The following is a 25302-nucleotide window of genomic DNA, read 5'->3' on the forward strand; positions in this document are numbered from 1 at the left end:
TCTTAATGGTCCTTTAAATGAGTTGGTCTATGTCAAACAACCCCCAGGATTCGAACATCCCAAGCTCCCCAATCATGTGTACAAACTTAATAAGGCACTATATGGCCTTAAACAAGCCCCACGTGCGTGGTATGAGTATCTTACTGAGTTGTTACAAGATCGTGGGTTTGAAATTGGGAAGATAGATCCCACTCTTTTTACTAAGAGGGTTAAAGGGGATTTGTTCATATGCCAACTATATGCTGATGATATTATCTTTGGCTCTCCTAACATTTCCTTCAATGAAGAATTTGCTGCACTAATGCCTGAGAAATTTGAGATGTCCATGATGGGAAAGTTGAAGTTCTTCCTCGGGTTCGAGATTAGACAAGGCCTAGAAGGGACCTTCATCAAACAATCCAAGTACACTCAAGACATGCTCAAACGGTTCGAGCTTGAAGATGTCAAACCGGTCAAGTTCCCCATGCCAACAAGATGCAAGCTTGACAGTGATCCCAATGGTAAAGCAGTGGATCAAAAGGTATATCGCTCCATGATTGGATCCCTCCTTTACCTTTGTGCATCTAGACCGGATATTATGTTGAGTGTAGGGATATGTGCATGGTTTCAATCCGCACCAAAAGAAAGTCATTATATGGATGTTAAGCGAATCTTTCGATATTTGGCTCATACCCCAAACTTTGGCCTTTGGTATCCCAAAGGAGCAAACTTCAATCTAGTTGGCTATTCTGACTCAGATTGGGCAGGAGATTGTGTGGAGAGGAAGTCAACTTCTGGAGGATGCCAATTCCTTGGTCGCTCATTGGTAAGTTGGTCTTCAAAGAAGCAGAATTGCGTCTCTCTATCATCCACCGAAGTTGAGTATGTGGCAGCTGCAAGTTGTTGTGCACAATTGCTATGGATGAGGCAAACTTTAAAGGATTGCGGTGTCACTTGTGACAAAGTGTGTTAGAGCATATATCTCCATATGTGGTTTTGGTAATTGATGACAATTCCTATGGACTAATGGTTGCCTTAAGTTATATTTATAGGATTTGTCCATAGGCACTTCTTGAAGTCCATCTGTTGGGTTCAAGGAGTTTATATGATGACCAAGGTGGTATTCAAGGTATTATCCAAAGAATGGTCATAGAGACACAAGGTTGATCAAGATCTCAGACAAAGAGTAAATCAAGATGATCAACACACAAAGCGTACAAGATGTACCGAGAGGGATCAAGTGATCCCATGGTATGGTAAGCATTGTCCATTACGTGTTTGTGTACTAACCCATGGTCTTCGTGAGAGTTCTATGTGGGGGTTAGGTGTGTTTCCATGGGCTTGCGTCAAAGAGAAGATCTCATACAACCCATGAAGTATGACGTCAAGTTATGATCGTCATCAAGATTGCGATGTGCAAGTTCAAGTGGATCAGCACGAAGATATCATGCTTGAAGCTTGCCGTCCATTGTGGTGGCAATGGACTTGTGAAGATATGCTAAAGAGTTACTCACCCATAGTGAGTATGGGGGAGCAATCAACTAGTCTTCATCAAGTCAACACAATCAAGAAAGGTGGTCCATCTTGAGGAAGCCAAGATCATCATCATCTAGCTCAAGAGGACGAGGTGCAAGGTATAGGTTTGCCCTTGATAGGTTTTCTGTTTAGGATAGATTGTTGTACTATCAAGGAGGTCTCTCAAGTGAGTAGCTTGATCGTATCGTTCGTTGAGAGCTCAAACCATTTGCATCCTTGCATCATACTTCTTGGTTCTTGTTTGGTGTTTCTCTTTGTGATTTTTAGAGCTTATGGTCATCTTCGTGACAAGCACGAGTTCATCGAAAACGGAGTCCATATGCATCTACTATGATGTTTTCGATGTTGGAGTTTTTGCCAGTTCTTCATTCATAGATGACTCACATCTCTATATCATTGGCATTTTCATATCTGTTTGGATAGCTCTTGTCGTCCTGAATCCAACAAGCTTGGGTTTGCTCGATTCGGAGCTCGTATGTGAAAGTTATGGCTGTTTCAGTGGCGAGCGGTAGTACCGCTGGACCTAGCGGTAGTACCGCTAGAGTTGGCGGTGGTACCGCTAGAGCTGGCGGTAGTACCGCCCCTGGCTAGCGGTAGTACCGCTCCAAGTTTTTAGTACCGTCATCTTTGCGGTTGTACTGCGTCGGACCTTTTTGCGAAGACTTTCTTGGCGGTGGTAGTGCCTTTGCACTACCAGGGGCCCAGCGGTAGTACCGCTCGGACGAGCGGTAGTACCGCTGGAGTGCCAGCGGTAGTACCGCTGCAGCCAGCGGTAGTACCGCTAGCTGGCGGTAGTACCGCCCCTGGTCAGCGGTAGTACCGCTGGAGTGCCAGCGGTAGTACCGCTGCAGCCAGCGGTAGTACCGCTAGCTGGCGGTAGTACCGCCCCTGGTCAGCGGTAGTACCGTTGGAGTGCCAGCGGTAGTACCGCTGCAGCCAGCGGTAGTACCGCTGGGCTCGGGCTGTAAGTGGGGGTAACGGTCTGATTCCTTCCCCCACTATATAAAGGGGGTCTTCTTCCCCCTTGGCCTTATCTATTCGTTGAGCTCTTGTTCTACCTCCATTGTTGACATTCTTAGAGCTTGCTTGCTCTCAATCCCTCCAATGATTCTTGCTTGTTCTTAAGGGAAAAGAGAGAGGAGATCTAGATCCACATCTCCACCAATTACTTTCTCCTCTATGTGAGGGGAACCCCTTGGATCTTGATCTTGGAGTTCTTTGTGAGCTCCTTGTTCTTCCTCTCATATCTCTCCATAGCTTTCGTTGTTGTGGAGGGATTTGAGTGTGAGGGACTTGACCACTTCGTGTGTTCTTGCCATTGCATTAGTTGCATTGGTTTGAGTTCTCCACGGTGATACGTGGAAGTGAAGTTTGAGAAGCTTATTACCTTTGGTACTTAGTACCCTAGATATTGTTCTTCGCGGATGCTTTGGCGTCCTAGAAGCTCGGTGGTGTCTCGGAGCTCAATCATTGTGGTGTGAAGCTCCGGTCAAGCGTCGGGGTCTCCAATTAGGTCGTGGAGATTGCCCCGAGCAATTTGTACGGGTACCGGTAACCGCCCCCAAGGGTTGCCACGTGTACGGGTTCGGTGACCGCCCCCAAGGTTTGCCATTTGTACGGGTTCGGTGACCGCCCTCAAGGGTCCCTTAGTGGAATCACGACATCTTGCATTGTGCGAGGGAGTGAGGAGATTACGGTGGCCTTAGTGGCATCTTGGGGAGCATTGTGCCTCCACACCGCTCTAACGGAGATTAGCATCCGCAAGGGTGTGAACTTCGGGATACATCATCGTCTCCCCGTGCCTCGGTTATCTCTTACCCGAACCCTTTACTTATGCACTTTACTTTGTGATAGACATATTGTTTATTGTAATATATCTTGCTATCACTTAGTTGTTTATCTTGCTTAGCATAAGTTGTTGGTGCACATAGGTGAGCCTAGTTGTTTGTAGGTTTTGTGCTTGACATATTAAACGTTAGTTTTATTCCGCATTTGTTCAAGCCTAAACCTTAATTATTTTAAAGCGCCTATTCACCCCCCCACCCTCTAGGCGACATCCACGTCCTTTTCAAAGTGCCTCTTCTATGTGACAATCAAAGTGTTATCAAGATTTCCCTCAACCCAGTGCAACATAGCAAAACCAAGCATATTGATATTCGCCATCACTTCATTCGTGAACATATCAAGCTAGGTGATATTGAGGTTCACTTCATCCACACTGAAGAGCAACTTGCAGATATTTTCACTAAGCCCCTAGATGAAGCAAGGTTCCGGGAGTTAAGGCATGAGCTAAATATCATTGATTCAAGTAATGTGGATTGAAGCTAGGCACGTTGCACCTCACTATGCATTCTATCTTGTTCTAGATGTAGGCATGGACATAGGGGAGTGTTGTTCTCTCGATGAACTTTTCCTCCCCCATTATGCATAAATCGATCTAGTCTTTCACTCTAGCCATTGTCAAATGGCACTTGTGCTTCAAAGACGAGCATTGGTCATGAACCCAAGGATAATTCTTCGCGGTGTCATACCTTTGTCTCAAACATAGGTGGCCTCGGCCACCGCCCCCACCTTTCTCTCATATAGAAGAAAGGATATAAAATGACAAGTCAGTATATCTTTCTGGTGCTATCTTCTTTTTCCACTAACTTGTCATTTGCCCACGTTCTTCTCTTCTCCTAGGTCCCGTTGTGACATTTGCAGCGGTACTACCGCCAGGGGTAGCGGTACTACCGCCAGGACCCCAGCGGTACTACCGCCAGGGGTAGCGGTACTACCGCCAGGATTCCAATATACCACGACCTAACTAGGAAATTTTTAGGGCTGTCTTAGGGGGAGCGGTACTACCGCCAGGGGGAGCGGTACTACCGCCAGGACCCCAGCGGTACTACCGCTGCAACCAGCGGTACTACCGCCAGGACCACAGCGGTACTACCGCTGACCCGTACCCCTTGGGCTATATAAAGGAGGGGGCCCGTTTTTTCCTGCCTCTTTCTTCTTCCTCGCGGCTCCTCCCTCCCCAACCCCGAACTCCCCCTATTTCGATCTCTATTTGTGGAGCCCCTTCTCTCTGTTGAGTTGGAGGGTTTGCTCCACTTCTCCTTCCTCCTCCAAGTGCCATGGACCCCGGTAAAGCTCCTCCCCTTCTTCTCTTGGTTGATGTTCTTGTTCTAGGGTTAGGAGCATTGGTGGTTTGGATCCATTTCTTTGCCTTGTTCTTGGATGACATGAAGGAGATATGTGAGGGGAGTGTAGGTCCTATGAATCTTTGCTGTTTATTTTGCCATGCCCTAGGATTTACATGTTTTAGATCAAGCACTTGAACTATGTTTGGATTAGATCTAAAACTTGCACTCTCTTGACTAGGCATGTGCTTATTTAGATGATACTTGTGGTCCTCATGTGGTTAGGGCTGTGGTGGAGTTCTTAGTGATCGTACACATCCCATGGCCCTCGTAAAATCCATGTAGCCATCTCTATGGGTTCTATTCATATTTTCAGATCTGAAAAATCAAACTCTAGCGGTACTACCGCCACGGGTAGCGGTACTACCGCTAGGACCCCAGCGGTACTACCGCCACGGGTAGCGGTACTACCTCCAGGAGGATTCTCTGTGTACTCTTCTCATGTGCTTGGCAATGAGTGTTTACTTTTCTGCCTTTTCTTGTTCATTGCCTTGACTCCTTTCGGTCGCTCTTTTTCGGTGTGTGTTTTGTGTCAGAGGTGGTGCTCGCCGCTCGAACCCCCCACGGGACACACAGTCCAAGCATTTTTTCAATCCAGAGGCTCCAGAGGGCTCCGCCACTTCAGGTCTGCAACCCAAAAGGCAGGCCTTCAAGAAGACCGCTCACAAGGACAAGGGGATCAACGTCCGCACCATGCCCCCTAAGGACTTTCTGCGGTTCCGCACTCAAAACCACTATCTCTAAGAGCGGGCTATGATCAAGAATGTCGAGCATGTTTGGGCAAGGGATCACTACAGGATCTACCGTGATATCATCAACCATTTCAAGAAGAACTTTGTCCCCGTTCAGTGGATTGACCTGGCTCACCTTCAGCGGAACATGGACTATTTTGTTGATGCTCTCTCTCTGATTGACAAACTGGGCATCAAGGAGATCATCTCTTTCAAGACAGACTTTGACCCCAATGTTGTTGCTCAGTTCTATGTCACGTGTCACTTCTCTCCTGATGACGAGCGCTCCATGGTGTGGATGACTGGGACTCAGAAGATGATCGGTACTTGGCGTGAATTCATGGCATTCCTCAAGGTTGATTTCCAGGGCGCTGACACTCCACTTGGGTCGCGTACTCATGTTGTAGCTACCACTGATAGGGCTTCCGTCAAGGACAGATTGCAGGAACTCTATGTGAAGAAAGGTGTGCTCCCCAGGCATCTGGACATCATGCATCGGATCTTCCGCAACACCCTCTTTCCTCGCATTGGCAACTTCGACGAGGTACATGGCTCTCTGGCTGAGATGCTACTGCTCTGTGAGGAGGCTATGACTAAGTAGTCTGCCCCTCTTGATATTTCTGATGTGATGTTCACTGAGCTCTGGAACTGCATCATGATGCGCAAGGTTCCCATCTACGGGCCTTACCTGTTTGCTTATATCCGTCAGAAGTGGCAAGACACCTATCCGCAGGAGGAGTTATACATTCAGGCTGACTACATTGTGCATGATCCTGTCAAGCTTCGCGTCAAGGACAAATGGGCCAACCCATCAACTTCATCTCCGCACATGGACACTCACACAGAGACTGCTGCTGACAGAGGAACCGCCTCTCAGTCCCGCTCTTCTGCCATGCCATCTTGGGCCATGAAACTGCAGGATAAGATGAAGACCCTCTTCTGTATGCAGGCTAAGGGCCAGTATCAGACGCACGTGGCTCAGAAGGAGAACCGTCAGAGGCACAAGCGTGTCCTAAGGACTCTTGATGTTGACATCTCCAGCGGATCAGAGGACGACATCACTCCAGAGGCTGCTTGGATGCGGGCTCAAGGTTACCAGTGGTCTGGAGCTGAGGAGGAAGAGGACAATGAAGAGGAGCAGGACGATCCAGAGGGTACGGAACAGTCTGGCGATGCTGAGGATGAGGAGTAACCACCTGTGGCGTTAGGTGTGCCCCTTTTTGGTGTCTTGTGCCAAAGGGGGAGAGAGTCTAGGAGCTGGATTTGCTTTGAGAGTCGAACTTTGTGCTTTGCTTTGCTTATCTTTCGTGTTTTGCTTCGAAGTTGGTTTGCTTCTATTTTGCTATCTTTTGTGAGACATGAACTTGTGTGAGATTTATTTCCATCATATGCTGTGAGTCATATGCTCCTTATTGTCATATATCTCTATCTTTTTGTTCTCATATTATTCTCTGTGCAAATCCGGTATTGTCATCAATCCACCAAAAAGGGGGAGATTGTTGGGGCATAGTTTATGCCTAAGTAATTTTGGTGATTGATGACAGTACCGCAAAGGACTAACTGTGTGTGTTAAGATTTGAGATAACACACGTCAACGGCACAAGACGACTCGCCCCCTTGCTCATGGAATAGAAGCACGGCGTTCTCTACGATTCTCTTTATTTGAGTCATAGGAAAGTCGTACTATTAAGAGGGGGACCGTAGTGGAAAGGTTTGGGTGGAATCAATCTTGCATGCGCACACTTCACATATTTTCCCCCTTGCCGGCATCTTTGGAGTGGCTCCCGCCTTTGTGTTTCCTTCTTCTTTGCAAATGGTCCCCCAGCGGTAGTACCGCTGGGCCTAGCGGTAGTACCGCTGGAGTGCTAGCGGTAGTACCGCTGGCCCCAGCGGTAGTACCGCCCCTGGTCAGTGGTAGTACCGCTCCAGGAGCTTAGTACCGCCTGCCTAGCGGTTGTACGTGGACGGACCTTTTTGCGAAGACTTTCTTGGCGGTGGTAGTGCTTATGCACTACCAGGGGCCCAACAGTAGTACCGCTGGAGTGCCAGCGGTAGTACCGCTGCATCCAGCGGTAGTACCGCTAGACTCGGGCTGTGAGTGGGAAAATGGTTGGATTCCCCCCCCCCCACTATATAAAAGGTTCTTCTAGCTGTGGAACCCTATCTCTTACCCTCCCAAGCTTCATTGTTGCTCCCTAAGCTCAAAAGTGCCCGATCTCTCTCCCTAGCCAATCAAACTTGTTGATTCTTTAGGTATTGGTTGAGAAGGCCTAGATCCACACTTCCACCAAGAGAAAAGTTGATTCCCCCACCAATCCCTTGCGGATCTTGTTACTCTTGGGTGTTTGAGCATCCTAGACGGTTGAGGTCACCTCGAAGCCACATTCCATTGTGGTGAAGCTTCGTGGTCTTGTTGGGAGCCTCCAAGCTTTGTGTGGAGTTTGCCCCAACCTCGTTTGTGGAATCACGGTACCTTGCATCGTGCGAGGACGTGAGGAGAATACGGTGGCCTTAGTGGCTTATTGGGGAGCATTGTGCCTCCACACCGCTCCAACGGAGACGTACTTCCTGTCAAAGGCAAGGAACTTCGGTAACACATCCTCGTCTCCATCGGTTCCACTTGTGGTTATCTCTAACCTTTACTTTGCGTATGCTTATGTTGTCGTCTATCTCTTACTTGTCTTAGTATCTCTCGTTGTTAGCTTCATTAGGGTTCACCCCATTGTTGTAATATTTGTAAACCCGTATGTTGTTTACCCTAACTTGCTAAGATTAATTTAAAAGTGGTTGTTGCCTATTCACCCCCCCCCCCTCTAGTCAACCATATCGATCCTTTCAACCGGGACTAAAGGTCTCAGACGAACCAAGACTGGTGCCTGTCGAGGCCTGACCGGCGTCCTGGCCGCTCGAACCGGGACTGATGCACGCATTAGTCCCGGTTTGGAAGTCGACCGAGACTATTGCTCAATCAGGACTAGGACGAAAGCTTTGTTTTTTACTAGTGCAATTCCCAACCGGATAGGAGAGAAGAGGAAGAGATTTGTCCAAGCACAAGAGAATGCTAGAAAGGATGCGGAGCGTACTTTCGGTGTTCTTCAATCACGATGGGGCATCGTCCGGTATCCTATTAAAAATTGAAGCACCAAAAAGTTATGGAAGGTGATGATGCTTGTGTAATAATGCACAACAAAATTATAAAGGATGAGCGTACGGATGAAATCTATGGTCGGGGGTTTTAATTTCATAATGAAAATGTCGTGTCCAAGTGTGGAGGAGCGGTCACGTTTGCACAGTTTATGAAATTTGATGAGTAAATGCATAATTGAGAAACTCACAATCAACTACAGTATAATTTGGTTAGGCATATGTGATTCACCTTGAGAAACAATAGACACATTGGCTATATATTTTTTTAAATGTATTTGCGACAAGCTAAATTTCATTTGATCTGTAAACTATAAAATTCTATTCGGTTATGAAACTATGAGATATTATTTGGTTACTATGAAATATTTCCTTAATACGTACGTAAAAAAACAGAAAATGGTCGCATACCTGCCGTGCGACAACGCATCGTTAACCCAACTATAGACAAGCCATTCAAATAGGCAGAAAACAAACGAAATACGCGTCAAGTTGCTCTTAGTTCTTGCAACCTGAAACCAAAGAGAAGGCATCCACATTTTGTTTCTTCTTTCCTCTCCCCCGACTCGATAAGAAGATAATCCCCGGATAGGAAGGAACAGAACACGTGGTTTAGTGTAAACCTAAAACTCAAGAAGAAAGAAAAAAAGAAACTCAGAAAGATAATCATTGCAGCATTATACTACCTTGGAGAAGGTTGACATGACACCATTGGAGACGCCTCAGCTTAGCCTAACTTTAGCGTACGCTGTCAGGAGTCTCGCCGGCAGCGCCAGCGCCAATCATCACCGGCCGTGCCGACTACACAGTACACATGTCCGGATCACGACAGCAAGGCCTTTCAAGTTGGATTAGCCGGTCGATAACAACGCTGACTCACGCTTTTGCCTACAAAAAAAAATCCGAAACTATGTCTGCTTCTGTCGTCCTGATTTGATTCCACGTTTCCATCAGAAATTAGTCCGTCCACACACGATTAAAATGGATGCGCTGTCTCATCGGAACAAAAATTTCGTCCGTGTCACTGGTTTACGTACGCGCGTCGACGGAGCCTAGACGTTTCCCGGACACTTACACGCTTGTCAGAAAAAAGATACATTTAGAATGGAGACACGTGTCAGGCATGCAGATGTGCTCAATAGGACTACTTATCTTCTTCTTTTTTTGATTTGTGCGTGTCATTCTTGGGCAAGGCCATGCTAATCTTCTTTGTATCGTTCTAATTTTATCGGATGTTTCCGAAGGGCAGGACTACTTATCTTCTGCTACGATAATAATAGAAAATGATCACTGCAACTCATTTGCTATGATAATAATATAATAACATACTTTCTCCTAAGAAATACAAGAGCTTTTAGATCACTATTATAGAGGGAGTACTTATATTCTGCTATGACAATGTTTAAAAGTATCGATCGGTGCATCTCATCTCTTCACAGCTTTAACCACCAAAGTACGTACGGAAGATGTATCCCGATCTCTTGCTTGCACATGCCGTTACTGTCCAGCTATTTTGTGCTGTAATCTTTTACTAACTGTCGGTACAAAAAAGGGCACTTAAAGATACAGCACGACAAGCATACGAGAGAAACTGTGACGACGACGTCGAAAACGACAGAGTATATTGCATATGAGATACGTTTGGAGTTACATGCAAGGTAATGGTTTGGCAGTTCACTCGAACTTTGGTTCTGTTCTGCAACCAAGCAAATTAATTACACACAAGAACAACCTATGGTTGATTAATTGGGGAAAACAGTGCCTGCAGCATCGGCATTTTTCAGGATTCTGAAATGCTCGCTGTTACATCATCGAGAATCAAATCAAATAGACGTCTGTGGTGGAAATAATAATACCAGAAAGAAGTGTTAGCTTCGAGCCACAGCGATCAGATTCATGATTGATTCCATTTATCACAATATCTTTTATTACAAAGAAGGGTATAGGTTGACTCGGGAGATTGTCCGGTGCCCCAATTCTGATTCGCATCTTAATTCTACAAAGTCTGTAACATGGTCAATACCGGTATCTAAGAGCATCTACACTCGGATCGCTTGTACCCGTCTTAAAAAACCGGACACGCCGTCCGATCACTAACCAATCATAAAAAAATTAAACCAACCGGACCCCTCAAACGTGCCTCAAAAACGTTGTCTATGTATCCAGTATTTGTAAAAAAAAAAAAAACGATCACTGCATCTCATCTCCTCACAGCTTTAACCACTAGTGCGTACGGAAGATGATATCCCGATCTTTTGCTTGCACATGCCGTTACTGCCCAGCTATTTTATTCTGTAATCTTTTACTAACTGTCGGTAGAAAAAGGTAGTGCTTAAAGATGTACTCCCTTCGTCTCAAAATGAATGACATTTTTTTGACACTATAGAGTAGTACAACAAGTATAGAAAGAACAACAAGTATAGAAAGAATTATGACGACGACGTCGAAAACGACGCGTATGTTCATTGTTGCATACGAGAAACGTTTGGAATTACGTGCAAGGTAATGGTTTGACAGTTCACTCGAAATTTGACTCTGTACTGCAAAGAAGCAAACTACACACAAGAACAACCTATGATTGATTAATTAGGAAAAAGCAATGCTTGCATCAGCATTTTCAGGATTCTGAAATGCTCGCTGTTAATCAAATCAAATACTCCCTCTGTACCTATTTAGGGCCTTTTTGCTTCGGCCTTTGGCTTATGAATCAATATTGTTATAATGATAATATAAGCTAAAAGCCGAAGCAAAAAAACACCTATTGAGAAGCTTTTTTGATATTTTTTTGTCAAAGTGGAAAAGCTGCAGAAGCAGAAGCATAAGTCCAAACAAACAGGGCCTAAGAGGTGCAAGGAACTTGAGAAATTTACAGAGACAGACGGAGGTTTTATCAGCAAAAAATAAGGGAAGAATGATCTTAACCTGCAACAATAATGTAAGATCAAAACTATCTCATCGCAGGACCAGCAGCAACAGCCCGTATACCCCCACCTTGTTCTTCTTCTTCTTCCTCAAGTGCACTTCCCTCCCTAGAAAAGTTCGAACCCAAGCTTCTTTGCCTCCCGTCAAGACGATTCTCGAGCTCCGAGCACTCCTTAAGCTGCGCCACCACCTCCGCCATCGTCGGACGCTCCCTTGAGACCTCTCGCTTGCAATGCAGGGCCAGGTCAGCAGCTTTCCAGACAGAGTTGATGTCATAGTCCCCTACCATTCTTGCATCCACAATGCTCTCCATGGTGCCACGGTCAAGGCTCTGCTGCACCCACTCGCCAACGTGGACGCTCACGCTGTCGCTGACCGGGATGACAGGAGGGCGGCCTGTGATGAGCTCCAGGAGTACGACACCAAAGCTGTACACGTCGCTCTTCTCGCTGATGTGATAACTGCGGAAGTACCTGAACAATTGGTAGACACAGGGGTCCCTTGTTATGAAAAAGTAATGCCACTGTAGGCAATGTTGATTCTGTTTTTAGGAAAGGGGGGTAACCCTCGGCCTTTGCATCACTGTGATGCACACAGCTATTATGTTGATTCTGTTTTTAGGAAAGGGGGCAATGCTGATGAAGCAAGTATGTAGGAGAAGATATGTTGTGCATGACGTACTCGGGATCTAAGTAGCCCATAGTACCAGCTGGTTCAGTGGTTATATGTGTTTTCGAGTCGCCGAAAGCCTTGGTCAGACCAAAATCAGCAATCTTAGCCCCAAGATCTGTGGTCAGCAGGATGTTGGTACTCTTCACATCTCTGTGGATCAATGCTGGTTTACACGCGATGTGCAGATACTCCAGACCTGTGAACTTAAGTAAATAACACGTGCAAAAAGAAACCTAAGGAACTAGTAGTAGATGGCGAAATCCTAACCTTGTGCAGCATCAAGGGCGATGTGAAGACGCTGCTCCCAAGTGAGTGGTTTACTAGTAGAACCTTTGCATGTCAACAAAAGTTAAAACATAATTACTTAAAAACTGAAATTAGCCGATATAAGATATTTGAATAGCCAAGATGAAGTGTTTTACAAAAAAAGCCAAGATGAACAACCTCTCAGATGATCCTGCAGGTTCCCTTTGGGCATGTACTCGTAAACAAGGGCTAGATGATTTTTGTCCTTGCAGTAGCCAATCAAGGAAACCAAGTTCTTGTGATGAATCCTTGTCAAGTGCTGAGCCTGCAATATAGCTTGCAGAACTTATGTTTAGATAATTTAAGCAGGGCATATAATAAGAATGATAAGTGCAGTTTCATCTACAAAACCATAAGAAAATTTGACCATGCTCATTCATCAAAATCGAGAAACAGATGGCCACACAAGGATTTGGAGAAAAGGTGGATGAAAGGAAAAAACACAAATATTTGAGTTGCGACACATAAAACTACAAATTGAATTTCCTTTTTTACCTCAGCCAGAAACTCTTTACCCCCTTGTGAAGATGAATCAGAACGCACTTTCACAGCAACTGAGTTTCCATTCTTCAAGTGGCCAAGGAAGACAGCTCCAAACCCGCCCTTGCCAATCTCTTGGCTAAAATTGCTTGTAATATACTTTAGTTCTCTGTAAGAAAATTCTCGGTTCTCAAGTAACGCAGATTCATCTTCAGGACCAGTAGTTTTTCTCTTATCTGAAAACATACGCAAAATGTAGTTAAAGGTGAGAAATAGTTTTTCTGGAAAAGGGCAATAAATACTACAACAGTGTGCAATGCTCCATTCAAAATAAAATATAGAAACCATTATTGCCATCTGTCTGCATTACCTTTTCCCTTGAGCTTTTGGCGTAGCAGAAGAAATAAGACAACAAATATTGCAATGACAGCAACGATTGGAATAACTATTGCAGCAAGAAGTATCCCATTAATTTTCTTTCGACTTGATCCACAGGCAGTACCATTGGCACATATATTTGCATTATTACCAACCCTATCAAAGTGTACAGAAGTTCATGTTAGTAATGTGCTTCCACGGTATTCCAGATAAAGAAATATGTTCGATTGAGATGGTGCTCGAAGGAACCAGTATCTCTATGTATATTCAGGTATCAAGCAGATCTAATTGTTAACTAGGCAAGTCATATTGGTGCTATTTTTAATAGTAATTTTATGATAAAATCTCGAGAATGCATAGGTAACCATCTCGAGAAAACGGAGGTAACCCTAAAGGCATGGGTAGAGAGTAGGCGGATTCAAGCTTCTCCCATGCCCTCTTAGTGGAGAGATGAGAAATCAAACCATACAGTGTTTACTTCTGAAGTTTTATGTCGTTGCAATTAATACACGATGATGGATATCGTATCTTTCTAATTAACCAAAAGTAGTATACCTTATTAAATGGACAGGCAGAAAGAAATTGAAGAACAAAAAGCTATAATAGCATAAGTTTAAAACAGCTACCATGATACTCACAAGATGCCAAACATTTTACAATATCATTTTCAAAACCTTTGCTGTTTTTAATTAGAACCTAGTTCAAGAAAACTCTACCTTAAGGACAGAGTTCCATTTTGGAATTTTTGGAGAAGGCTGTCAGGGATTGTTCCATGTAGATCATTGCTGGACAGATCCCTGTGAAAACAAAAATAATGTAACTAAAAAGTGTTCTCACAAGATCCTACAACTGGAGCACATATATATAATAGAACAGAAAAACGACTTACAGAAATATTAGAAATGGAAGCTGCCCAAGAAAATTTGGAATGGTGCCAGACAAGTTGTTATTTGACAGATCCCTGAAACAAGTAACAGCTCTTGTGAATACTAGGAAGGAATGGGGAAAATAATGATGTTTCAGAACTGATTTTTTTCAGCTTCACTTCTTGATTACATTCAAGAGGGAAAAATATGTAGGTAGTTAATGCATATAAATGAAGAGAATTATATTTATCTTCCAAAAATACCTCCATTAGTAAACGGATAACGCCTTAGAAGATGACAGTCTTCAACATATATCTTTGACCGTCGCCTTTTGTCCGTAAAAGCTAGTATTGGAGTATTTTGATGACAAATCTAGTGATACTATTTTACCTTAACAATCTAAATATTTTCATATATACTAATAGTCGAAGTTTAAAAGGTTTGACTGCATGCTTTCTCAGAATTCATGTATTTACGAACGGGTGTAAATATATATTTAAAGAGTTTTCTAGGAATATATTTTTTGTGGATTGTGGGGAGAAGGAAGCAACAAACTATTGGTATCCAGACTTTTAGACTGCATGGATATATGACAGCAGATACGAAAATTAAAGAAATACACTGCCGTCTACTGTGAAGTTCAAAACAGTCTGTCATGTGCTGCAGGGTAAACTGTTTCAGATATAGTTGAGTAGTTCAGATCCATAGGTAACTTTGCCAACCAGTCCCTAGGAAGACTACTCCCTCCATCCGGAGGGAGTACAATACGAAGCAGAGGGAATAAACATCAACACGGTTAATTTTGCTAGTATTATAAAAAGAAAAAGGCTGTGGCAACTTAAAATTCTACAGTGAGACATGATGTTGAGAACCTACAGGTACTGAAGTGCGTTCAGATCTCCAAAATCAGTAGAGATAGTACCAGCCAACCCAAAGGAAGGCACATTTCTGCCAAAAAGATTAATCCAGAACAGTTAGCTTCTCCAGATGAAATGTCCTGATGTTTCTATGAAATATGCAAAGTAGTTCAGCCTATAACCAATTTTTTAATTTCATTCAGACATGATTATGGAACTTACAATGCTGTTATTCTAGAGGCATAAGCTGGAGGATAGGAGCAGGTTAATCCTATCCATGAAAAAGCTTTTGGAGTGCATGGATCGCCCATCCAGTTCTTCTCCACACCAAAATTTTCTTGGATTGCCATCATGGCTTTAGCTGGTTCGCCAAAACAACAAAAAATGTTCATGTCCATACAAAATGAACAGACATGCAAGCAAGCAGGTCAAGTGCGATAAATGATGGCTATCTCATTCAGTTTAATACAGTTCATATTGCAAATTGTATGAAGACTTAACGTGGTCTAAGTAGTTAAATCATGTAATAAACATACACTCTGTACTATCATTGCATTGGCAAATTCATACCATCTCCACTATCAGTAGCGGCCTCAGTTATCGATTCTACCAAGTACATCTCCATGGCATTGAGGATAGGTGGAAGAGTTGCATTTTCTGTAGCAACAAGTGAGACACTATAACTTGCCAACCCTTGTACAATGCCTGAGAAAGAATCAGCGAATAGGAATGGAGGGGTGTAAGGTTGTGCGTTCCATGTCTTGTTATTGACAATGATGTCAAACTGCCGCACAGCATTGCTCCGTACATTCTGCAACTCACAGAAGTAAAAAACAAAGAAGTAACTGGAGCTGATGTTCTCCGATGGATCCGATGGACCCCATGAGAAATCAATTCTTGAACCATTGACAGTTGCTGCATTTTGCATAACAGCTGATGGCACGTCATACACATCAGTGACATAATTCTGGACGACAGATGTTGCAGATATTTCATCCCAGTTTGGGACTGTGTCGTAAGTCGACCATAGGCGGTCATGGGGATCCAAGGGGTACCTGTTCAGACCAAAGAAATATGTTTGTATGATCTAGTATCGTAGTTCACTGTAATTGGAGCATAGGTGACCAAAGAAATATGTTTGTATGATCTAGTATCGTAGTTTACTGTAATGGGATTGTGTCGTAAGTCAACCATAGGCGGTCTTTACACGAGAATGTGTTTCTCTTTTTTGTTCATTGACACTAAATCCACAATATACCCAGTCACCTAAGCTAAATAGTGACAACCATTGGTTTGGTTTGTTGAGCTTGTTTCAGATAACAATGACCTAAAGGACCAAACGAACCTGATTATGCGATTGTCTGTGGGCCCCAAATTGAACCGATTGGAGCTAATCAGCACCAGAGATTGACTTGCATTTACCTCTGGGTAAAGAGTAATCCTCAGTGGCCTCAGATCCAGCCCAGAGATAAATGGAGTTCCCATCCCTTTGTTCGCCAGACAAACATGCAGGTAGTCAGCAGGAGCGACTACTATGATGTCCATCCATTTGACTGCTCCTGCAGCACTGATATTAACTTCATGCCAGTAGTTTGCCCCCATGTACAGATCAAAGACAGGAAGTTTGTTAAGGCCATCATAGTTTCCGTAGTAAAAAAGCGCACGGACGAAGTACTTGTTTCCTGCCACCAAGGATCTCAGGGCATAGCAATTGCGTGCTCCATGCTGAAAGAACCGGACGTTGAGGTTGCGCTTTGCCAGTGAAGGCTTGATGTAAACTGAGGAGATGTTGCGGTTTTCTCCTGAGGTGGCATATCCATAGTCTGAGACATATATTATTTTTGAGCTGGGATCTTGGTAGGAGGAATTCACCGGGATGCCACAATCGATGCTTATGAAACCTGCAAAAGAAATTACAAGTCATAATAACTCTTGCAAAATCAAATGGGTTCTCACACACATTGATTCTCAAGTATGGTTCTGTGGAGTGGATCATTTTGCCTCTTACACAACCATGTAAACAGATATGATCACTGCAACTGCTTTTCGTTGTTTATTATCTGAACACAAGAAGCTGCAAGAATTGAATGTAACGCACCTAGGTCATCAGGCTGGCCATGGATAAACTGGAAGACGCAGAATAGAAGAATCACAACGCATAGATCCATGCTTCCTGCTCTCCCTTGTAAGAATAACTACCTCCGACGAGATAAGAGGCAGAGACTATATGCATCTCCACAGACCAAATATGCTAATGCATCCATGTTATGACCGTGCTATTCTGCAGCTATGGGGAAAGAAAGTCAATGTACTAGGTCAGCTGTTGTGTGGTTCAACCAAGATAAGTTATCTTCATAATACTTAAGAATGTCCAACCAATAGAGAGGATACAACTATAACATTCGTGCTACCTTTGTGATTGACAGCATGCATCCTTTGTTTTTTCTCAGAAAAACTACGACTCGTTACAAAATTCAGTCTTGATTATCCGTGCACGGGGTTTCGATTCTCATGATCTTCATGAACACAAGGGAACAGACATGTTCACCTAACATTGATTTGGTTAGCTTCTAGTACAACAGAGTAGAACAACAAGTCAGGAAGGTTACTGAATCTGAAAGCTCAAAATTTTCAGAATATGTATTAAACTGTAGTACGTAGCTGTCAAGATTGGAACCGCCCCAAATGATGTGGAAGTAGTAACATTCGAACTGAGCAAATTTGGTGCACTTGACCGGGCAGCCGGCCGGCCGCATGCCTGCTCAGCAAATTTGACCTGGTACGATAAACTAACAAGATGAACCTAACGAATCTTACAAGTGGAACGCAAGGATAAAAAATAATCAGAGAAGAATTAAATACTTCATCTGATGACTTCTTGATGTGCTATTAACAATTTCCACAGTTATTATACCGGGATGAGCTCTGGCCGTTGATTTCCTAGGCAGATCTCGTGCTCTGCCGAACAACTCGGATGGCGAAAGAAAACGACGCTAGGTGCTCAGATGGAGCCTGCCTGTGGCTACCAGTACTGGCAGAGCAAAGCGCATGGGGGCTGTTGCGCAGAAACCACGTACCTTGCCGTCGCCGTCTCCCCTCCTCGTCCACGGCCGGTCTCAGTGGGCAGCAGCAGGAGACCCGCACGCACGCACGCGCACTCGCAGCAGGAGAAGGCGATGGCGGAAGTTATTACGGCGTGCACGTACCCTGCGCGCGCTCCGGTACGGCGGCCGGTGTCGCCCCAGGCGCGGCCACGAACTCCCCGGACGGGCTTCTTCGCCATCAGCATTTCGCCGAACACCCGTCGGGCGGCGGAGCACCTGTTGGGTCGTCGGTCGTCACTCGTTGAGGGCTCCTGTTCGAAATGGAAAAGAAAACAAAATGCGGCGATGCCGAGGGAAACTGATCTGTGGGTCCTAGTTACTAATGGATCCTTAAAAGGTTTTACGCCTTTAACACGCACCTAGTCGATCCTCTATCGGCGTTAGTTTATTAGCATCCGCCCCCACTCTCAAATATAAGTACTTACAGTCAGTTCAAAAATAATAATATACTAGGTGCCTGTTCGGCAACACTCCGTGGAGCGGAGCTGCACGCTTTGATCAGCTCCACAAATTATAACTGGACGCCACTCCGCTCCGGCGCAGAGTCGCGGAGTGAAGGGAATCCAAACACGGCTTAGTTGTATGTCCGTACGTTGCCACGGAGCAATAAAATATATAACCAAACAATTATTACTTTAGTAATGCATGATCGTGCCGGTTTAAATAATGCCTTGTTATTTTTGTCCGCGCATCATTATATTGTTTTATGCTCTCGTCTTCGCCGCTTCAACACACATCTCTCTGTAGCATTTTTTCATCACGTTTTGAATATCCGCATTCTATTATCACTATGTGTAGATCTTATTTCTCAAACTTCAAGTTTTTTTCCGATATTGTTCGGCAAAGATTTAGTAACACCTTAATGCATCGGTATACTGAAATATATAGTATAATGATATAACAATTACCTGATTCATGGTAGTAGCCTAGTACACTGGGCGCTCCATCCACATTCTAGGCGACGTGACTACAACACACCCATAAGATCCACCATATCTCTGATAGTTGCCACAGAAAAATAAGCTTGTTAGTGTTTGATGAGCATCAAATGAAGAGGGATTCTCTGTCCTTTGTTTTGTCTTTGCCTCGCTTCTCAACATCCTTCTTTTGCATCTCCTCCCCTCCACTGTTGTATGCCATCACGAGCTATCTATAAAAAAAATGTATAGAAAGAAGGATGTGTTTACTGTCCATTTCGATTTGTTTGTGTGGCTGCTACCACAATCATAGCTTTTAGAAAACACACATATTGTTCTTACTCTACTCACACATGGAAACGAGGAATATTTGTAGTGTTGGAAGCATAGCTTTAAAATCTTCTCTTACAACCTTAAATAACCATGCCATTTACTTCCTCCGTTCCTAAATATAAGTCTTTTAGAGATTTTACTAGGAGACTACATACGGAGCAAAATAAACGAATCTATACACTAAAATATGTTTATATACATCCAAATGTAGTTCTTTAATAGAACATCTAAAAAGACTTATATTTAGGAACGGAGGGAGTACATGCCTAGGAAGTAAGCCTTATCTCATCTGCACACACCAATGCATAAAGTAAAAAAGTTCTATAATAGGCTAAAGGCTAAGCTATATAGTGAACTCTTGTGAAAACGAAATACAAGGAGAGATGCATTGCATGCTAAGTTGAAAGATAAAGGTACAATGAGAAGGGAACTCACGGAGTAGACAAAGTAATTCTACACATAACAAGTGACGAATCTCATGTATACTTGATACCATATCAAGATGCAGGTAAATTCAATAGGCTACCTCCATCCTGTGAAGAAATAAATTAAGTTACACCATGCTCCAAAAACTGAGGATAGCTAGTGACAACTAAAAGCATCATGATATAGGCATCCATCAAAGATGGATACAAGAGAAATATATGCGTTCACATAGACACAAACAAAACGGATAGAGAACATATCTAGAAACAACATCAAAACTGTCATTATACTAGTTTCAAATATTGTTTAATAATCAGAACAAACATATTTATTTTTTGGAGACACACATTCAGATTCAAAAAAATGGAGAAGGTAAAATTGAAAGGAATATGTTAGGACTATTAGCAACCTTGAAGTTTGATACCACATTGACTGGTCTTTTCTGCACGATTTTTAAAATAGTAAAACACGTATATAAGAACTTAATCAAGTTATAGAAAGAAATAGACCAACATATGGCAGAACATAGGTAGTGTAATTATCAAGCATATCTGAAATAATCATAAAATTAGACTCAATTTGTTGAATATTTACATGATTTGGTACCCCAGGAAATAATACATGCCAAAGTTATCTATCAAGTGAACTTATGTGTCACTCTAGCAAGTGGATCTAGCTTTTTACTCTTTTGGAAAATAAAAAAATGGGGTAAATAAGCTATCACAATGTTAGAACTAAGGGAAACATGTGATAAAGTTGTAAAGAATATAAATTACAACAAGATCAAAACTGGGAAGAAAAACTGAAGTTACTACATAGAATCTTTAATATTTTGTAACTTCGTTATTTACACAATACTTGCAAAAAATATACCACGTACCTTTTGTTTTAATTTATTTCCTTGACTTTGTTGATCAGTTGTCAACTCTTGTCTACAAAAGCTCCGGTCCAAAGATAGGAATAAAGCTTATAGCACGAGCATGACTCGGTGTTGATCTAACTCCTCACTGAAATTAGAAAAAATGAAGACCTGTAAGACAAAACAACCCAAATCAGCTATCTCAAACAAAAGAACTGGACAAGGCAAGAACCCTCAAAACCGAGGGTACCAAATTGCCTCAAGCCAAACCATTCCGACACAAATATGCATGGCCATGGATCAGCTATACATGCATGATGCCGCCAGTGGCTTCATCTTCCGTCTTCTCCTCTACCTGAACATTGGAGCCCCTACCTATACCATTGCCTGTGTGCATCCCTAACTGCTACTTATGAAGAACGACCACACTTCCAACATTCTCCTAAGCATCATGCTTGCCACGACACAGACAGAGGAGACAAAGAAAGGTTGATGTGAGAGAGTGAGACGAGAGAGGTGAGAGGAAGGAGTGCTTACCTACAGGCTACATCCCACGGCGATGTTAGTGGCTCTTGACCTGCACCACGTTCCTTACACGATGTGACTCTTGCGCTTGACCTTGTCTCCTCACCCACCTGCTCCTCCTCCTCCTTCCGACCGTCCGTGCTTGACCTCGTCTCCTAACCCTCCTCCTCCTCTTCCTCCCAACCGTCCTTCCCATCGTCGACGTCCGTGGGAAAAGCAGACGGTGAACTACAGCGGCCGGCGTCCGTGAGTGTGGCAAATGTAGTCGTCAAAGAGGCATCATCAAGGCATCGACAACAAGGGAGGCACTACACTGTTGGCTTTTGATCCCGTAGATCAAATCACCCAGCAGCTAGCCACGTACGTGCAAGAAAGGAGGCACACAGGCTGGTGGATGAGCTAGCTTGATGATGTGCTTTGATTGATCCGGATATAAAGACGCAAGTACGTATAGGCGAAACAACACACGAGGCGCGAGAGTTGATGGCTAAACAAGAGCGTGTCGTTCCTGTTGCTCTATTGCTTTGATATCTGATCTGGTATTACAAGGGTTGGGGTAGGCGCATATATATATGCTAAGCATAGGCTACTGCTAATCCTACTCGGTTTGCAATACTACTACTAATCCTACTCGGTTTGCAATACTAACCAAACTAGGACACACGTATACGTTTAGACTACAACTAGGTTAATTACTACATTCACCTCCTTAACCTTGTTGATGTGTCCTCATTGCTTGCACTCCGACTTTCTTCCTCATCTCGATGAACTTATGTCGACCGAGGGACTTGATGAAAATACCGGCAAGCTGGTCTTTCGTGTTCACATGTTGAACCTCGATCAACCCTTCTTCAATGCACTCCCGGATATGATGGAACCGGGTATCTATGTGCTTGCTCCTATCGTGATGAACCAGATTTTCGCACAACGAGATTGCAGCTTGGTTATCGATCTTCAGTGACACCTTCTGCACCTCCCGCTTTGCAAGAATAGCTAGTAGTCTTCTCAGCCACATTGCTTGACAAGCCGTCCTGCTTGCCGCTATGTATTCTGCCTCGCGTGAAGACAGTGCCACCACCTTTTGCTTCTGAGAATTCCAGCTAATCGGATTCGGGCCAAGGTAGAAAACCATGCCCGTTGTGCTCTTCCGGTCATCAACATCATCTGCCATGTCACTATCTGAATATCCACGAAGGATCAATCCTTCCTTTCCCTTTCTATACGTGCATCCAAGATTAATTGTGCCTTTCACATAGCGTAGAATTTGATTGACTGCGCTCATGTGTTCGGTTGTCCGATTCTCCATGAAACGACTCACGATCCCGACTGAGTAAGCCAAGTCAGGTCGGGTCTGCACCAAGTATCTTAGGCTGCCCACAACGCTTCGATACATTGTGGTGTCCACCGACGGATTTGAGCTACGCTTGCTCAACTTGTGACGTTGGTCCATTGGAACTTGTGTCTCGTAGCAATCTGGCATGCCACACTTGTCCAATAACTTGACCGCGTAGGCCGATTGACATAGGGAAATCTCTCCGGAGCTTTGCTTCACTTTGATGCCCAAGTAATAGCTGAGTAATCCCAGATCACTCATGCTAAACTTGTTCTTCATTTGCGCCTTGAAACGTTCAATTTCTTGTACGCTATCTCCGATGATAATCAGATCGTCGACATAAACTCCAACTAGCAGGTTTGAGACTTTGGAGTTCTTTGTATAGACTGCGTGCTCGAGGGGGCATATCTTGAACCTGAGCGAGACCAAACTTCGGTCTAACTTTGAGTTCCAAGCTCTTGGCGCTTGCTTCAACCCGTAAAGTGCCTTCTTGAGCTTGTAAACGTTCCCTTCTTCGCCTTTCTTCTCATAGCCGAGGGGTTGTTTCACGTACACTTCTTTTGTGAGATCGCCATTGAGGAAAGCGGATTTAACATCCATATGATGAACCTTCCAATCCTCTTGTGCTGCCAAAGCTAGGAGCACTCTCACCGTCTCGAGTCGAGCAACCGGTGCAAACACCTCATCATAGTCAACTCCTTGACATTGTACGTAGCCCTTTGCAATGAGTCTTTCCTTGTACTTCACAATGGCACCCTCCGTATCCTTCTTTAACTTGTAAACCCACTTCAAACCAATCGCCTTTTGTTTCGGAGGTCGGGTTACCAAAGTCCACGTGCCATTGCTCTCAATCGCCTTCATCTCCTTATCCATGGCGTGCGTCCAGCTAGGACTTTTGCTCGCCTCTACGAAGTTTGTTGGCTCCTCAACTCCGAACAGACATAGTCCGGAGTACTCGAGCGAACTGGCTTTGTGTACTTGTAGACTTTCTTGAGGGTCTTGTAGCGACGAGGCCCTGAGGAGTCCGTTGTGGTTTGCGAAGGAGGCGACAAAAATTGTGTCGATGTTGATGCACTTGAGGAAGACAGCTGAGTCCCAGGTGTGTCATCGACATCCGTGTCGCCGATGTAGTCGTCGTGACTGTGACCATCATCTTGATTGCCGTCGTCACTATGCGCCTCATTGTCGATGTTGTCGTCGAGATCTCCGCCTGTGCCATGCGCGTCGTTGTCGCTATCTCCTTGCGACCTATGCACGTCGTCGTCGGTGTCGGCACCATGATGATCACTACCATTGTGGTCACCTTGGTTGGGCGTCTTGCCAACCACCTGGACATCCTCCCCTGCATCATCATCAGTTGGAAATTCAACCGTGAATATGTTATCGTTTGGAGCATCGTTGGCTGCGGCACTCCAATTCCACGCTTGGTTTTCTTCAAACACGACGTCTCGTGAAATCTGTAGACGCTTGGTTTGTGGATCGTAGAAGCGGTATGCCTTGGTGCCGGAACTCCTCTCGTATCCGATGAACACCATCTTGGTGCTACGATCGGCAAGCTTTGAGAGGTGCGGCTCCGCCGTCTTCACATGTGCCACGCACCCGAACGTCCGTAGATGAGACACATTCGGCTTATGTCCGTAAATTGCTTCATACGGAGTCTTGCCGATCACCGCCTTCGTTGGAGCCCGGTTGAGAAGATAGATCGTCGTCGAGACAGCTTCTCCCCAAAAGGTCCCCGGTAGGTTCTTTCTCTTGAGTAAACTCCTTGCCATGTCAACGACGGTTCGATTGTGCCTTTCAACGACCCCGTTCTGCCGTGGCGTGTAAGGTGCCGTGAGGAACCTTTTTATGCCAATCTTCTCACAGTAGTCGTTGAATTCGTTCGACGTAAACTCTCCGTCGCGATCTATCCGTAGAGTGCGAACCTTCAACTTGTGTTCCATCTTCGTTGCAGCCTTCAGCTTCTTGAACGCTTCAAACGCCTCATCTTTAGATTGTAGGAGAACGACCCACATATATCTCGAGTAGTCGTCTACCACGAGGAAGAAATATTTCTTTCCCGCGTGAGTTGCTGGGGTGATAGGGCCACATAGATCATCATGGAGCAGCTCGAGTGCATCACTTGCACGATAGGTAGACCGAGTAGGGAACGGCCTGCGATGCTGTTTTCCAACCAAGCACCCGTCACATACTCGATCAACATGGTCGATAACTGGCATCCCGAATACCATCTCCATCTTTGACATCTTCTTCAAGGCACAGAAGTTAATGTGTCCAAATCTAGCATGCCATAACCACGAATCATCATCACTCTTGGCGAGCCAACACTCCGGTTGAGATTGATCAAGGTTGAGGATATAGAGCCTATTCCGTGTGCGATTAACATGAGCTAGCACGTTTCGGAGGTTGTCGAAGATCGTCATCACTTCGTTCTCGATATTCACCTTGCATCCATTCTCGTCAAGCTTCCCAATAGAGATGATGTTGTTGCGAAGCCGTGGGATGTAGTACACTCCGATGAGTATGCGATGTTCGCCTATGAGACCCTCGAATATGACAGATCCTTGCCCGCAAATCTCCACAGCTGAACCATCACCGAGCTTGACCGAGCCTTCAACATCGTATTCCAGCTCGAGGAATTTCTCCTTGCACCTCGTCATGTGGTTACTGGCACCCGTGTCGAGATACCATGACACGTTCTGATCACCAGATAACTTTGGTGTCACTTTCTTCTCATGAAGTAGCACCT

At 44.4% G+C, this 25302-nt stretch overlaps 1 protein-coding gene and 1 non-coding gene across 3 annotated transcripts; both read right to left on the reverse strand.

Moving 5' to 3' along the window:
- Nucleotides 1–9721: 9721 nt before the first annotated feature.
- LOC123406480 lies at nt 9722–9827 on the reverse strand. Its single transcript, XR_006612178.1, has one exon. It is a non-coding gene; the product is annotated as a U6 spliceosomal RNA (small nuclear RNA).
- Nucleotides 9828–11215: 1388 nt separating this feature from the next.
- LOC123401635 (probable LRR receptor-like serine/threonine-protein kinase At1g05700) lies at nt 11216–18009 on the reverse strand. Of its 2 annotated transcripts, XM_045095475.1 has the most exons (15): nt 17919–18009; nt 17468–17832; nt 17155–17343; nt 16402–16957; nt 15627–16111; nt 15279–15417; nt 15076–15147; nt 14223–14294; nt 14050–14130; nt 13326–13489; nt 12971–13191; nt 12614–12740; nt 12437–12499; nt 12179–12365; nt 11216–11970 (listed from the first exon to the last, which is right to left on the reverse strand). In XM_045095475.1, exons 3-15 carry the CDS (start codon nt 17222–17224, stop codon nt 11523–11525), a joined length of 2685 nt encoding a protein of 894 aa, XP_044951410.1. In that variant the 5' UTR covers nt 17225–17343; nt 17468–17832; nt 17919–18009; the 3' UTR covers nt 11216–11522. The 2 variants fall into 2 exon arrangements, with proteins under 2 accessions (XP_044951410.1, XP_044951411.1); XM_045095476.1 differs by lacking the exon at nt 17919–18009 and having other exon boundaries at nt 17155–17337; nt 17468–17682.
- Nucleotides 18010–25302: the final 7293 nt, after the last annotated feature.

Source organism: Hordeum vulgare, chromosome 6H (assembly GCF_904849725.1).
Source record: "Hordeum vulgare subsp. vulgare chromosome 6H, MorexV3_pseudomolecules_assembly, whole genome shotgun sequence".
NCBI classification, from domain to species: domain Eukaryota; kingdom Viridiplantae; phylum Streptophyta; class Magnoliopsida; order Poales; family Poaceae; genus Hordeum; species Hordeum vulgare.

What these genes read in the sequence shown, in the direction of transcription:
- LOC123401635 (XM_045095475.1), bottom strand. Translation starts at nt 17,224, where the DNA reads ATGGATCTATGCGTTGTGATTCTTCTATTCTGCGTCTTCCAGTTTATC. An exon ending in TGGCCAGCCTGATGACCTAG is followed by an intron (nt 16,958 to 17,154) that starts GTGCGTTACATT and finishes TTTCTTTTGCAG; the next exon opens with GTTTCATAAGCATCGATTGT. An exon ending in AATGGAACTCTGTCCTTAAG is followed by an intron (nt 13,490 to 14,049) that starts GTAGAGTTTTCT and finishes ACACTTTGATAG; the next exon opens with GGTTGGTAATAATGCAAATA.